The sequence below is a fragment of the Lissotriton vulgaris genome, chromosome 2_1 (genome assembly GCF_964263255.1).
Source record: "Lissotriton vulgaris chromosome 2_1, aLisVul1.2, whole genome shotgun sequence".
NCBI classification, from domain to species: domain Eukaryota; kingdom Metazoa; phylum Chordata; class Amphibia; order Caudata; family Salamandridae; genus Lissotriton; species Lissotriton vulgaris.
This window is the reverse complement of record NC_141687.1, coordinates 379,780,137-379,794,948: the sequence shown is the minus strand read 5'-3', so window position 1 is coordinate 379,794,948 and position 14,812 is coordinate 379,780,137. Positions and strand designations below refer to the sequence as shown.

At 48.4% G+C, this 14,812-nt stretch overlaps 1 protein-coding gene across 1 annotated transcript in view; it reads right to left on the bottom strand.

Annotated features, from left to right (window-relative positions):
• The window catches only part of SMYD4 (SET and MYND domain containing 4), a 111,177-nt gene that overhangs the window by 56,364 nt on the left and 40,001 nt on the right, over positions 1–14,812 (bottom strand). Inside the window, exons 3-5 of the mRNA XM_086955195.1 lie at positions 13,210–13,354; positions 10,703–10,792; positions 7,708–8,914 (exon numbers count right to left, since the gene is read on the bottom strand). Of these exons, the coding sequence (XP_086811321.1) occupies positions 7,708–8,914; positions 10,703–10,792; positions 13,210–13,354 (1,442 nt within the window). The remainder of the gene's footprint in view (positions 1–7,707; positions 8,915–10,702; positions 10,793–13,209; positions 13,355–14,812) is intronic.

The following is a 14,812-nucleotide window of genomic DNA, read 5'->3' as shown; positions in this document are numbered from 1 at the left end:
GTGGATCAATGTCACACATTCCCCCAGTCAAAAGATCTGGGCCCAAATCCATCGTTTTTTTGCACTCCACACCACCCTGGGTTAGACAATGGCGATATGCAAATCAGCTCTGACCCTGTTGCCTCATGGGAACAGTCCAGTCCGAACTACAAAAGCCATGTCCTTCCCAGAACGGAATCAAGCATCCGAGGACCTGACCGGTTTCGAGGTAACACCTCTCATCAGCCCGGCTAGCTTGACTCCAGTGGTGTGGAGTGCCTGGGACCCATGTCTGGGCATCCCCAGCGCACTTAGGGCGGCAATTGCAAAAACAACAAGTGATGGACCGAATGTGGATCAATGTCACACATTCCCCCAGTCAAACGATGGATTTGGGCCCAGATCTTTGGTCCTCGGATGCTTGATTCCGGATGCTTGATTCCGTTCTGGGAAGGACATGGCTTTTGTAGTTCGGACTGGACTGTTCCCATGGGGCACAGTGTCAGAGCTGATTTGCATATTGCCATTGTCTAACCCAGGGTGGTGTGGAGTGCAAAAAAACGATGGATTTGGGCCCAGATCTTTGGAATGGGGGGATGTGTGACATTGATCCACATTCTGTCCATCACCTGTTTTGTTTGACATTCATATCTGTGCATAGATCGCCGCCTAGTGTTGGGTCCGGATGATTGCACATTGTTGTCCTGGAAGAGTCTTCGAAGTATCACAAGATAGGTGGCTCCTCCCCTGGACTACAGTGCGCATGGGCATCGACTCCATTGTGGCCAAGATGGAGTGAAACTCAGTGAATGATGACCATGCTATGAGTATATGTGAATACTGCAGCTGCTACAGGCGCCGGGGAGGAGGGCGGGCGATATGAATGTCAGCAGCCCTACATGCCAAGAACAGATGCATACTGGTAAGTAGCATATTCGGTTCGAAGCATGTGGGCTGCTGAATTCATATCTGTGCATAGAATACATAGCAGTCCCTCCATTAGCGGCGGTCGCCCGTGCCAGCTGCAGCAGTTTGGAAAAGTGTTTTGAGAACAGCCTGCCCTACAGCTGCCTGCTGTTTGGAGTGCACATCAACACAGTAATGCTTAGTAAATGTGTGTGTGGTAGACCATGTGGCTGCTCTAAATATGTCTTCCAAAGGAATGTTTCCAAGGAATGCCATAGAGGCCCCCAACTTTCTGGTGGAGTGGGCTCTTGGTGGAATGGTAAAAGTACGTTTTGCTTTCAGATAGCAGATCTGGATACATTTAACAATCCACCTAGCAATACCAGCCTTGGAAATAGGGTTACCTTTGTGGTGTGGTGCAAAGGCGACAAAGAGTTGCTTAGTTTTCCTAAAATCCTTGGTCCTATCGATGTAATGCATTAGGGCCCTTTTGACGTCAAGGGTATGGAGCATCCGCTCCGCCAATGACTCTGGATTTTGAAAGAAAACAGGTAATTCAATAGTCTGGTTGATATGGAATTGAGACACAACCTTGGGAAGAAATTTAGGGTTAGTGCGAAGCACTACCCTGTTGGAATGACTTTGAATAAATGGCTCTTGGATAGTTAGGGCTTGTAATTCACTAACCCTCCGTAGCGATGTAATTGCTATGAGGAAAGCCACTTTCCACGTCAAGAACTGAATCTCGCAGGAATGCAGTGGTTCAAAGGGAGGACCCATCAGCCTGGTAAGGACCACATTGAGGTTCCACTCCGGAGCTGGTGAAGTCCGTGGAGGAATGACTCGTTTGAGTCCTTCCAGAAAAGCCTTAATGGCAGGCACCCTGAAGAGGGAGAGGTGCTGTCTATTCTGGAGATAAGCGGCCATTGCAGACAGATGAATGCGAATGGAAGCATAGGCCAGATTACATTTGTACAGATGGAAAAGGTAACAGATGATATTCTGAATAGAAGCATCCAGCGGGTTAATGTTGTGGTCCGCACAATAAATGACAAACCGCTTCCATTTTTCCGCATATCATGCTCTGGTGGTGGGCTTCCTTGCCTCCCGAATTATGTCCATACAGTCAGAAGGTAAGTGCAGGTAGCCAAACTCTAGGACTTCAGGAGCCAGATCGCCAGGTTGAGCTGTTGCGGATCTGGATGCTGAATGTCGCCATGGCCCTGCGTCAGAAGGCTGGGTGTGAGATGTAGCCTCTGATGCGGTACCACGGACAGTTCTAGAAATGTGGTGTACCATGGTTGGCGAGCCCACGTTGGAGCAACCAGGATGAGAGTCATCGAGTGCTGCCTGAGCTTGCGTGCCACCAGCGGTATCAGAGGTGCTGGGGGAAAAGCGTACGCAAATTTGCCTGACCAGTTCATCCATATCGCATTGCCCTGCGACTGTGGGTGTGGGAACCTGGCGGCGAAGCTTTGGCATTTTGCGTTCTCCCTTGTGGCGAAGAGGTCGATCTCTGGATGACACCACCTTCGGAAGTACGGTTGGAGAACTGATGGATGTATCTCCCACTCGTGCATTTGGTGGCTGTGCCTGCTGAGCAGGTCCGCCATCTGATTGTCCTTGCCCGGGAGGTGCTCTGCCATGAGGAAGATGTTCCTCTGAATGGCCCACTTCCACATACTCTGAGCCAGATGAGACAGCTGCGGAGAGTGTGTTCCTCCCTGCTTTTGCATGTAGTACATTGCCATCATGTTGTCCGTCCGGATCAACACGACCTTGTTGCACAGATGTACTTTGAAGGCTTTTAGTGCCATGAAGATCGCCATCAGTTCCAGAACATTGATGTGCATCTTCCTTTGCTGTTGCGTCCATAGTCCCTGCACAGTGTACTGGAGTACATGCGCTCCCCATCCCTGGAGAGAAGCGTCCGTCGTCAGGATGATCTGTGGCACAGGCTCTTGGAACGGTCGGCCCTTGCAAAGATTTCGTGGATTCCACCAATGCAGAGAGTTGTATGCCCGGCCGCTCACCAACACTAGGTCTTTCAACTGCCCGTGAGCCTGAGTCCACTGACGTGCCAAGCACTCCTGAAGCGGACGCATATGTAGTCTTGCGTGCGGGACTATGGAGATGCAGGAGGCCATCATGCCTATCAACTGCATGAACACTCTTGCTGGAAGCAAGTGTTGAGGTCTGAATTTTTGGATCAGCGATTGAATGCTGCCGACTATCACTGAATTCGGCTGTGCTGTGGCCGCCAGTGTCTATGGTCGCACCCAGATACTGCCGTATGTGGGCGGGCTGGAGGTGGGATTTTGGGTAATTCAGTGAGAATCCCAGATCGTGCAGGAGGTGAATGGTGTGGGACACGTGGGCGGCACACTGCTGGGCTGACTTCGCCTGGATGAGCCAGTCGTCCAGATAGGGGTAGACGTGGATGTTTCGTCTCCTTAGATGTGCCGCCACCGTCGCCAGGCACTTTGTGAACACCCTGGGTGCCGTGGTGACACCGAAAGGCAAAACCTTGAATTGGTAGTGCTGGTTTTGGATGGTGAACCTGAGGTATTTCCTGTGTGAAGGGTGTAGTGGAATGTGAAAGTACGCATCCTTTAGGTCTAAAGTTGCGAGAAAGTCCCCCTGCCGGAGCAGCGGGAGCACTTGCTGCAGGGTCAGCATATGGAAGTGTTCCGACAGGATGTAGTAGTTGAGGGGCCTGAGGTCTAGGATGGGCCTGAGGGACCCGTCCTTCTTCGGTATCAGGAAGTACATGGAGTAGACCCCTGTGCCTCTTTCCTGCATAAGCACGAGCTCTATTGCCCCTTTTTGCAGCATGACGGTGACCTCCTGCTGCAATAGGACGGTGCCTTGGGGGCATGTTGGGTGGAGTGGATGTTAACTCCAGACAATAACCGAATTGGATAAGCTTTCTGACCCACCTGTCCGTGGTGATGGACTTCCAGACGGGCAGGAACTGCTGGAGTCTCCCCCCGACCGGTGTTGTGTGGTCGGGGGGCAGTGACAAGGCGTCACTGTTTGCTGGCGGTAGAGGACCTGGAGCTGTTGTTGCCACGTCCTCTGCCTTTGGCGCTGTTGCCGCGATATCCACCTCGACTCTTGTTGGCATAGGTAGTCTGGGTGTTGCCCTTGTAGAATTGCGTGGACTGGGAAAGCTGACCCCTTGAGATGCCTCTAGTGTTGGAGCGACGAAAGGACCCACCCCGAAACTGCTTGGACTGCAAGGCACCCATGGATTTTGCAGTGTCAGTGTCCTTCTTCATTTTTTCTAGGGTGGCGTCAACCTCTGGGCCAAACAGGTGATCTGGGTTGACCGTTTGGTTCAGGATGGTGGTTTGGATGTCTGGCTTAAAACAAGAGATTCTCAGCCAGGCATGTCTCCGAAGCATAACACTGGTGTTAATAGCTCGCGCAGCGGTATCGGCTGCGTCCAGAGCGCACTTAATGGAAGCGTTGGAGATTAGCTTCCCCTCTTGGATTAGCATCTCAGCCCCTTCTTTGTATTGATCAGGCAGGTGTTGCAAAAGGGTCTCTAGTGTATCGTAGTGCGCCCTGTCATAGCGCGCTAGAAGCGCCTGTGTGTTAGAGATGCGCCATATGTTGGCTGCCTGTGCTGCTACCCTCTTCCCCGAAGCCTCAAAGACCTTGGATTCTGTGTCTGGGGGAGGAGCATCACCCGTAGTCTGAGAATTGGCCCTCTTCCGGGCATTCGAGACGACAAGGGAGTCCAGAGGCAACTGTCCTTTCATGTAGGTAGGATCAGTAGGTGCTGCTTTGTATTTTTTGTCAATCCTAGGGTTTATCACCCTCGCCCTGGTAGGTTCCTTAAAAACCTCAGCAGCATGCTTTAAAACACCTTTCAGCATAGGCAGAGTTTTCACAGTCTTTTCCGATACAGAAAAAGTGTCAAAGAGGAAATCCACATCCACAGGGTCAGCATGCAGCTGGACATTGTGATTGGCTGCTGCCCGCTCAATGAGGGCATTGACAGCAGCAGAGTCTTCAGTAGGTGAAGTCTTAGCAGAAAAGAGTTGAGGGTCTTGTCCTGAATGAGGATCCCCAGGGTCACCACCAGATGCCCAGGGCTCATTTGTATCCTCAGGGTCTGTGTAGACTGGATAACTGTATTCATCCTCCTCATCACCCTCACCAGCGTCCACATCGGAGTAAGTGGGCGAGACCTCATGAGTCTGTGGTGAAAGGGGTTCCACCAAGGCAGGAGAGCAAGCAGAGTCCTTCTTCTTGAGAGGGATCTTGTAAGACTCCAGTTGGGGTTCTGGGGTGATTTTACGCTTCAGAAGGGAAAGCCTGCCCGTTTCGGCGTCAATGAAGTGTTCTTGACGCTCCTCCTCCGAAGGTTGTCGAGGTCGCGGGCCGTGGACCACCAACGACGCCTTCGGCACCGAGGAGACCTTCTCGGGCACGCCGGCCCCTGGCCTAGGAGCGAAAGCCTTCGGCGCCGTCTTAGGCGGCAAGGTAAAGAGGATCGGCGTGGACACCTTAACCGGTTTCTCCACAGGCTTGGCAGGCGGAGGGTCCTTCGGCTCGACTGCCGCGGTGCCGTCCCTGATGCGTTGCAGGGAGTCCGTGACCTTCTTGGTGAATGCGGCGGATGGACGCGCCGGTTCAGCGGAGTCCTTTGAGGCCACCTTCGGAGCCGAGTCCTCTGAGGCCACCTTCGGAGTCGACTCCCGTGGCGCAGCACCCTTGGCCTTGTCGTGTGGACATGGGGCAGAGAGGACCTTTGGGTCATCGGGTCGCTTCTTCGGGTCGCCAAGAGTTTTCTTTGGGTCGTCGACAGCCTTCTTTGGGTCGACCGGGCCCTTGCCGGCATCGACCGTCTTTGGCGCCGACGCGGCGGTGTCGAACACCTTCACCTTAGTCTTCGGCGCGGCAGCCTTTGGCTCGGCACCCTTGACTTGGCCTTTCGGCTCGACAGCCATCTTCGGCTTCTTCGGCGCCGAGGCCTCAGAAGTTTTCAATCCGACTAATGCGACGCGCACTTTTGGTTTCGATACTTGCACCTGCGCAGTATCTGGCGTCGAGACCGTAGGTTTCACTTTCGGTTTCGTTTTGACCGGGAGTGGCTCGGTAACAATGTCCCTGGCCGGGCCCGAAGGCGGGACCGTGGAACCCATATCGAGGTCTTGGGTAAGGCCCGAAGGCGATCCCTCGACCTGGGCCTTATAGAAAGGCACGGCCCCAGAGTCAGTTTGAGGGAGCTCCTCGTCCGAGCTATCCTCCATGGCCCGAGGGCCCCGTCGTTGTCTCCTACCTCCTCGACGACTTCTTCGCTTTCGAACACCTCGGCATCAGCGTCGTAGTCTTCTTCGACGTCCGACGCGGGGTTCGATTCCGAAACGTCCTGGATATATTCTTCCTCGACATCCCCAGCATCGAAAATGTCCGTAGGCGCCGGAGCAGATTGCTGGACCTCCAGGCGCGCAGCTCGTCGGAGCTTGAGTGTCTTCTTGGACCTGAATCGTGAACAGGCCATACACTTGGCCTCATCGTGGTCCGGCGACAGACACTTGTTGCACACCGGGTGGATGTCGATGTGTGGGTACTTCGAGTTACAGACCGGACATCTCTTGAATGGACTTCGGTCCATGATGGATGGTCGATAAGTCAGGCGCGTCGACAAGGCCTTCCGCGCCGAGAGCACGCGGAAGTACACAAATCGGCTTGGAGCCGAGCTAGAAGAAGTTAAGCCGAACGCAAGACAATACCGACGTATAGACTAAAGACCTTTTGGTCTCAAGAAAGTTTTTCTATCGATTCCGACAAGAGGGAATTAAAGACATCCGAACCCAATGGCGGAAAAAAACAATCTGAGGATGGAGTCGATGCCCATGCGCACTGTAGTCCTGGGGAGGAGCCACCTATCTCGTGATACTTCAAAGACTCTTCCAGGACAACAATGTGCAATCATCCGGACCCAACACTAGGCGGCGAACTATGCACAGATATGAATTCAGCAGCCCACATGCCTCGAACCCAATATCCCAAACATTCCTGAAGGATCAGCTCACGTCCGTCTCACTTAAGACGAGACAGACATGAGCTGCTCCTGAGGGCCCATCTTTAATCTATCTACCACCACACACCTCTGGTGGTTTTAGGGTGTCCCCATAAGTTGGCCCTGATGAAGACCTGTCTGTAAGATCTTCAGCAATCTTCAATCTCCCCCCAGGGTCGAAAATTTGATGGCTACACATTCCATATAGCATTACGGACAACAGTGATAGGCTTCTCGCGTGTCCTCATACTATGGTTGTGTAAATAGTTTGGCCATGTACATTCGGCCTTGATTGACACTCTATATGAGTTAGATGTATATATTGCTCACTGCCCTCCCTCTTCCACTTACCTTCACTTTTCGCAATACGCTGCACTTACCCCTCCTCTCCCATTGGGGCACCACTTTTGAATTCTATCATAATTATTTGAACATGTATTTTGTGGTATTCTTAATGGATATGAGAATCTATGTTATATTTGAATAAATGTACTGAAGTTATCTTTAATTGCTTTTGGATTAATTCTATGGGTGATGTAAAGATGTTTGTCTTAATATAACATCTCAGCTAGGGCCATTTGTTTAATGTACCGTACTCTACCCACGTCCTCGGGATTTGTCTGGGTTTACCCCCTTGCTTTGTAAAGTGATTATAATAAGAGGCATTAAGTTTGGAACCTTGCATAAGGGATATATGCCAGATCTTTGCTTAAGTGCGTGCTTTTCCAGTTGCTGCATTGACACAAACTACTTTGCACAAATCTCTGGCCTTCCCCAATACTGACCTCCTCTCTGCTCCTGTATGCTGGTGACTGCCAGGGCGTTACACTGTAACTGCAGCATGTGGTGGAGCATCGCAACTCCTAAAATATTCGTATCCAGATTCCGCTCTTCAGTGACTTCTGTTTTCATCTTTGATCGGTCTTCCAAGACCCTGGGGCCTGATACAAGAGCCTGTACATCAGCTGCACTCAGCATCCTGCAGATGGCGGCTGCACTGAATGCACACAGGAACCTGTGCTCTGGGCTCTGGTGCACCACGTGAGTCAGAAGGCTGAAAACCGCTGGATAGGAGCTCTGGTAACGCCCATCGGCGTCAAAGCCTTCAATCAAGGCTGGCTCCTCCCTAGTCTTTCCTGTTTCAGCTCCTGAACAAACATGAGGTGGTGGTAGATGCAGCTTATCTTTAGTCTGTTCCTCTGAGACTAGGTGATGTTGTTTCACTAGTTGACTTACATTGCCAAATCCAGCCACTAGTACTGTCCGCAGGGCTAGATGGCAGAACACCCCCAGGGCGAGGAGACTACTTCCAATGGAGCATTCCAACCAGTGGTACCTGCCCCAGGCATGCTCCATACACTGCTGACTGCAGTACCTCGCGTAGCTGCAAAACCGACAGGGCACGGTCGCTTGAGCACGGTCCAAGCACAGGTGACAATGAAGGTCTGCATTTGTGACCACAAACTTAAGCCGGTCTCCATCTTCACTCTTGTGGTCCCGAAGCCCTTCTGGAACCAGAACACTAACAAAAGCCTCTTCCTTCACCAGCGTCTCTCCTGGGTCAATGTTCCGCACGGCTACCAGGTGACGTCCTCTATCGGGGCTAAAGCGAGCACTTAATGCTGCAGATGCCTTAGGAATGTTGGCATTCTCATCCCAAATACGAAGGTCTTCAAGATCATTTCTTAATATCTCCCCAGGGAGAACTGTCTCATTTTGTTTTTTTAGGCATGTTGAACTATTGGACTCAGAGTTGTTCTGATGTTCACTCACTCTGGATTTCAGATTCACAATGTTGCTCAGCAGTGATTGCTTAGTGTCGCTTACGAGACTGCTGCTAGTAACTAGCTCTTCCAAACTACGGATCATTTCAGTGGCCTCTTGACATCTACCAAGGCGCAGCAAGCAGTCCGCTTTCCTCATCAGCACCTTGTGTTGCAGCCTCCTGGGATAGCCGTTCTCCAGTGCTCTCTCAATATCCTCCAGACAAACCTAAGGTAGGGAAACATCAACATTCAAAGTGGGCTGGAAGCTATGTTTTCAGTGGTGTAAAGAGTTATGGACTGATTCACTTGTTAATCTATTCATTTTGTTCTCCAATAATGAAGGACAATGATCCAAAATGCAACAGAACTACTCAAGTACAATTTACTGCAAAAACAAGAATGGACCTGGAAGTTTATGCTGCAGAGACACTTGATCCATATTGGATATTACACTGGTAGGCAATGGGCATACATGGATGGCATTGTTGGCCCTTATCTACTATCAAAGAATATGTTTATGTAGTTGACTTCACAGATGAATGGAAGAGACAGTTGTCTTTTGTACCCTAAACCTTGGAACCCTAGATTGCAACATTAGTTAATAATGGCACCACACCACCTCTAAATCACATGTTATATCACATGAAAAATATTGTATTCACTACACCAGCTATCTATTACACCCCAAGATACTTACACTGTGAGTAGATGTGGTAATGAGAATAGTAAGTATATACTTATCTTTACGATGTAGTGAATGTGATATTTTTTAGGTCTATATTATTGACCTCAACATAGTGTTATACAACCAGCAACAATCAAAGGCGGTCTGGATTAAATTAAAAGGTAATTCAGAATACAAAACGTTATTTGCTGACAGAAAGTTGATTTTCTTTCTATGGCTACTAAATCTTCGAAATGTACATCTTAAAATTAAACATTTGGCATCCTGTTTCTATAATCCTAGATGTTCTTGAGGATTATTGTAAAAACGAGGATTCTTCCTTAAAGGTGAAATTTAGACTTTCCTTGTCAGATGACTTATCTATAGCTATTTTGGTTTAACTATGATTATTATTTTTTTTGATTGCATAAAATGAACATGGAGCTCGTTTACCACTAATTCTGCAGAAATTAATTTCTAGATCGTATTGGACTCACATATGAATGAAGAAACTCAATGTATTGGGTTCAGATGAATCCGGCGCTCCACATTCATTTAGTGGCACGTACCTTTGGTCATTTCAGCTCTAACTGCTACAAGGCTTGAGCAGTGCAGGCAGATGTTTTGACAGATTAGAACTGGCGTGCGGTCAACCCTTTATTAGATACCCATTGTGGACACGATTGCTAGTTTCACCTAACAATTTCGATCTAACTCATACCGACAAACAACAAATCTTGTGTTTTTGATGTTGCAAATAAATTGGATTTTAAAAAAGTGGAGAAACGTAATAGCTTCTACTACAAAAGGTAAGGATATTGAAATTTCCCTGTTTAGATATGATAAAGTTATATCAGGGGTAGAATAATCTTATGATCAGAAATGGGGAAACAGTTAATACATTCTATCAATATACTGTTTATCTGTATTAATCATCCTTTATTTTATGTACTTTCTTTCTCACTTATTTGAGGTTTTCCTTTATTTTAATTATGTTGACCACTCTTATATTTAATCAACATTTTGTTATATACTTTAATATTCCAACCCTAATACTCGTAAATAAGTCACTATTTATATTTGTGCTGGTATTACTGTGCATTAAAATTAGTACAAATACATTGTGAAATGGGTCCACAGTAGGAGGGAATGTCACAAGCAATCATATCCTTTCCTACGTCTGGTTGTGGAACCAACTTACTGCAGCAGAATACAGTGAAAAGTGGTAATGTGCTAATCATCACTGATGGACCAAAGCATGCAAGTAGCCTTGTTCTGCTTCAGCAGAGCAGAACACCAGGGCAGGATCTTTCTTACCAGTATGATAAAGATTATGAAAGTCCTACTCACCTCAAAGTGTCCCATGTAGAAGAGAGCTGCTGATCGATTGGCATAACACACTGCAAGTTCTTCACCACCGTATGTTGCATGGGATGCAGCCTGTAAAAATCACAAGGGTAAAATCACATGACACAAAAGTCTCATATAATCCAACTCCAGTTTTTTTATTCTGAGATGGACTACACAACATCTGCACATTTTGTCCATGTACGGTGATCCTGATAACCGGGAGGGGCTGTGAGGGTACTGCTCTGGCACTGCTTCCATTATGGGTCTAGGGGTGAATGAGAACTGGTACAGGGGTGTTGCTTTGAAAATGTATACATTTATATACATATAAGGGCAAGACCGTTGGAGCCTTGGTCGCCTTGTGGAACATTGCTCCATCTCACTATCACTCAGGATACAGAGGTCAGCAGCTTACTTATTTATTTATTTTTGAAGCTTGTAAAGCGCACAGCTCCCCCCGACAGGGGTGTCCCAGCGGTAAGACAGGTGGCAGATGCGAGTACTCATAGTGGGCTAAGAGTTGGAAAATAGCCAGGTCTTCAAGTCGTGTCGGATTCAGATTGGGCCATCCGCAAGGACAGTGGCCGAATGGTCCAGGCTTTGGCCGCGATCACTGTGAAAGCTCTGGCCCCCATTCTGGAGCGGCGAAAATGGGGAATCACCAAAAGCCGGAGATGGTTTGAGCTGAGTGAGCGGTTAGACTGAGCGAGCTTGAGTCGAGCTCTGAGGTAGGCCGGGCCCTGACCCTGCATTGCTCTAAAAGCCAAAACCAGGGACTTAAACCGGGTTGCGCCTGGTCACTGGAAGCCAGTGGAGCTTCTTCAGGTGGGGAGAGATCGAGTGGCTATTTGGGATGTTATTGATCAACCTAGCCGCCGCGTTCTGAACAATCTGTAGTCGTTTGATCAGATAGGCAGGAACCCCCGTGTACAGACTAGTTGCATAGTCCAGATGTGAGGGGATCAGGGGGTGAACAATGGTCAGTCACGGTTCCTGAGGTAGAAAAGGGAGAATTTTGCAAATCATGTGCATTTTACCGAAACACACTGAGGAAACCTGGTTGATTTGAGATTAACATGATAGCTTGTTGTTAAACCGGAATCCAAGATTCCTGGCTCCGTCCACAGGTTCCGGGGGAGGGTTCAACTCCGATGGCCACCAAAATAGAGGTGGAGAGTGGCTTTTTTGATTAAAAACACAGCACCTCAGTTTTATCAGAGTTGAGCCTAAGCGTTCTTAATGCAATTCAGGTGGAGATGTTGCACAAGCAGCGTCTGAAATTAGAGAAAGCTGCTTCCAAGTGATCCTTGAATGAGAACACCAATTGTGTGTCATCAGCTTAGGATATCATTCTGACACCACAAGATTCTACCTCGGAGGCCAAAGGAGAGAGATATACATTAAAAAATAGCGGGCTCAGCGCAGAGCCCTGAGGGTCTCCACAGTTCAGTTGTTTCTCCTCAGAAACAAAAGGCTGAAGGGAGACCTGTTGAGTGCAGCCATTTAGGAAGGATCTGATCCAGGATAGAGGGGTGCCCTGAATCCCGTTATTGTATTGTCTCTCAAGCAAAATAGATTGAGCGACTGTATTGAATGCTGCGGACAGGTCAAGGAGAGCCAACATTGCTGCTTCACCTGCGTCCACACATTCACGAATGGGGAGGTAGAGAGTTGGTGCATCTTTACGTGCTGGGGATAGCGAGAGGGATTGTGTGTTTTAAGGCCTGGTTCTCAGATGGTTTACTTCTGAATGGACTGGGGGAATCGAACGGATGGGCGCTCTTTGTAGGTGGCTTGGCTTTTTAGGCAATAGTACAGTGCCAAGTGGCTTCCCAGCCACTGTGGTATTGTATTCACTTGGATGTGCTTCTCTTCCTTCTCATGCCTGTCTCTTGAAAAGTTGTAGAGGGTGTCTAACATGGCCCAGTTTCCCATGTGTGCCCTGTTTTGTCACCCGTTTGCCCCTTCAACACCATTTCTCACTCGGGTAGGGAGGTGGGTGGAGGATATTTGAGATCCTTGGGCCAAGCATTTCCTTTGACCAGTGATAGCGGCCAGCACTGGCAGTGCCTAGGGTCAGGGGTGCATTAACTATGTTGCCCATTCTGAGCTAGGTGGGCTTTGGGCAAGTGCGAAAAAACAGAAGGTTTCTTGGTAATACCAAACACCCCAGTGTAAACTCTGCATATATATCTGACAGTTAATGGCTGCCAGAGTGAGTATGAACAAGTAACTGGCTGCAACACAACATTACTGCTGGCTATTCCCAAACGTAAACAGGAATCCTCTAGATTAGAACAACAACAGTAATAGCCTTTCAGAAGCCATTTGCTTACAGCCATTATTGCAGTATTTACCCGTATATCCTTAACTAGGATCTTTAAAAAGAATGAGCAGGAAGACAGAAAAATCTGACGCACAACCTAAAGAAGCAGGAAATGGTGAAGAAAGAAGCCAGGTCAAAAATAATTTTTGGAGTGTGCACATTTTTTTTTACTTGTTATTACCTTGGAATACAGGACTGCAGCACAGGCATACTCCTTCCTCTGAAATTTCTTGTTTCCTTCTTCTTTGTAGAAGGCTGCTGCACGCGGATCCTTCGCTACGGAATAATCCACACTAACCATGTTTAGGACATTCTCATCTTCTGTGCTGCAAAACATACACCAAAGGGAAAAACATCAGTCTAAGCAAATACAGAGGACCTTGTTCATGTAACAGGTCAAACACGTTCAAGGCACCTCATAAAGACATACATGTGTGAACAGTCACCTTTTCCTACAGCCACACATCACTGCCTGAACATGTGTCTTGAAGGCATGTCATACTACAGAGTATGCAATATGTGGGTTCAGACAGTCCTTGACTCCCATCACTTGATCTGTTACCTTCCATCTCCAGCTTCTGCCCAAGCAAGGCTACCCTGGTGTTCATTTGGTATCTGTCATGTATGACCAACCCAATTAAGGCACTGTGACACTTCACAGAGATTGTGGTATCCTTATTTTTGTTGAATTAACTAACTTCTTAGAGGAGGTGGCAAAAGCCCTAACATAGAAGTTACGGTAAGGCTATTTTAGCAATCTCATCAAAGGCACTTTAAGGAGGCGAGAGTCATTCCCCTGCTGAAAAAAACGGGGACTGATTCAATGAACCTTAAGACCTTTAGGCCCATCTCCCAGCTCCCTTTTCTGGCAAAGGTGCTGGAACAGCCTGTGCTGAAAACCCTATCTTCCCACATAGAGGTAAATCAGCTCCCCCAAATATAACAGGCAGGTTACAGAGCCCATCATAGTACAGAATTGGTAATGTTGGCAGGGACAGATGAACTTAGTAACATGGCCGATAACTGGAAGCCTTGCACCCTGGTCCTATTGGACCTGTCGGGGGCATTTGACAATGTCAATCATAGCCAACTCCTGCCACGAATCTCGGAATTGGGCATTCATGGGACGACTTTCCTGTGGCTCTCGTCCTTCTTGTCAGACCGATCCCAACGGGTCCAACTCGCTGATCAGATGTCCATCACCGGCAAGCTCGTGTGCGGGTCCCCCAGGGCTTTGCGTTGTCCCCCCTCCTCTTCAATGCCTATCTTCAGCCTCTGGTGGCTGCATTGTGCCACTTGGAGTGCCAAGTTTTTAATTACGCAAATGACACCCAAATTAACAATAACAACAATAACAATTGCCTGAGTCTCAATATTTGTAAATGATGCTAATCACTTTGCTGCTATGCTGAATTGGTGTGTGACTTCCACGTGCCAGTGGGAAACCATAAGCAGGGCCAGGGATACTCGCAGGAAGGGAATGTCAACCCGTACTTCCAGGAAAAAATGCAGCCCAGCCACCAGCAGGCCTGCGGCAGTCAATGGGAACTTTCCACATTATTCCTGCTAAATTCCTCAGTCGTTTCTGACGACAAAGGGTCTGCTTTGAGACTATAAGGAGCCATAAGCAATATGTTGCTCCTTGCAATGGAGAGACTCCCACCCTTCATTACCAATATGAGCAACCAAATCTCAGTGGTCAAAGGTCAGAGAATGCCTCCTAAGTCTCCCTCAGAGAGTGACAGGATGACTCCAAAAGAAGAGCCAATGTCCTGTGAACACTA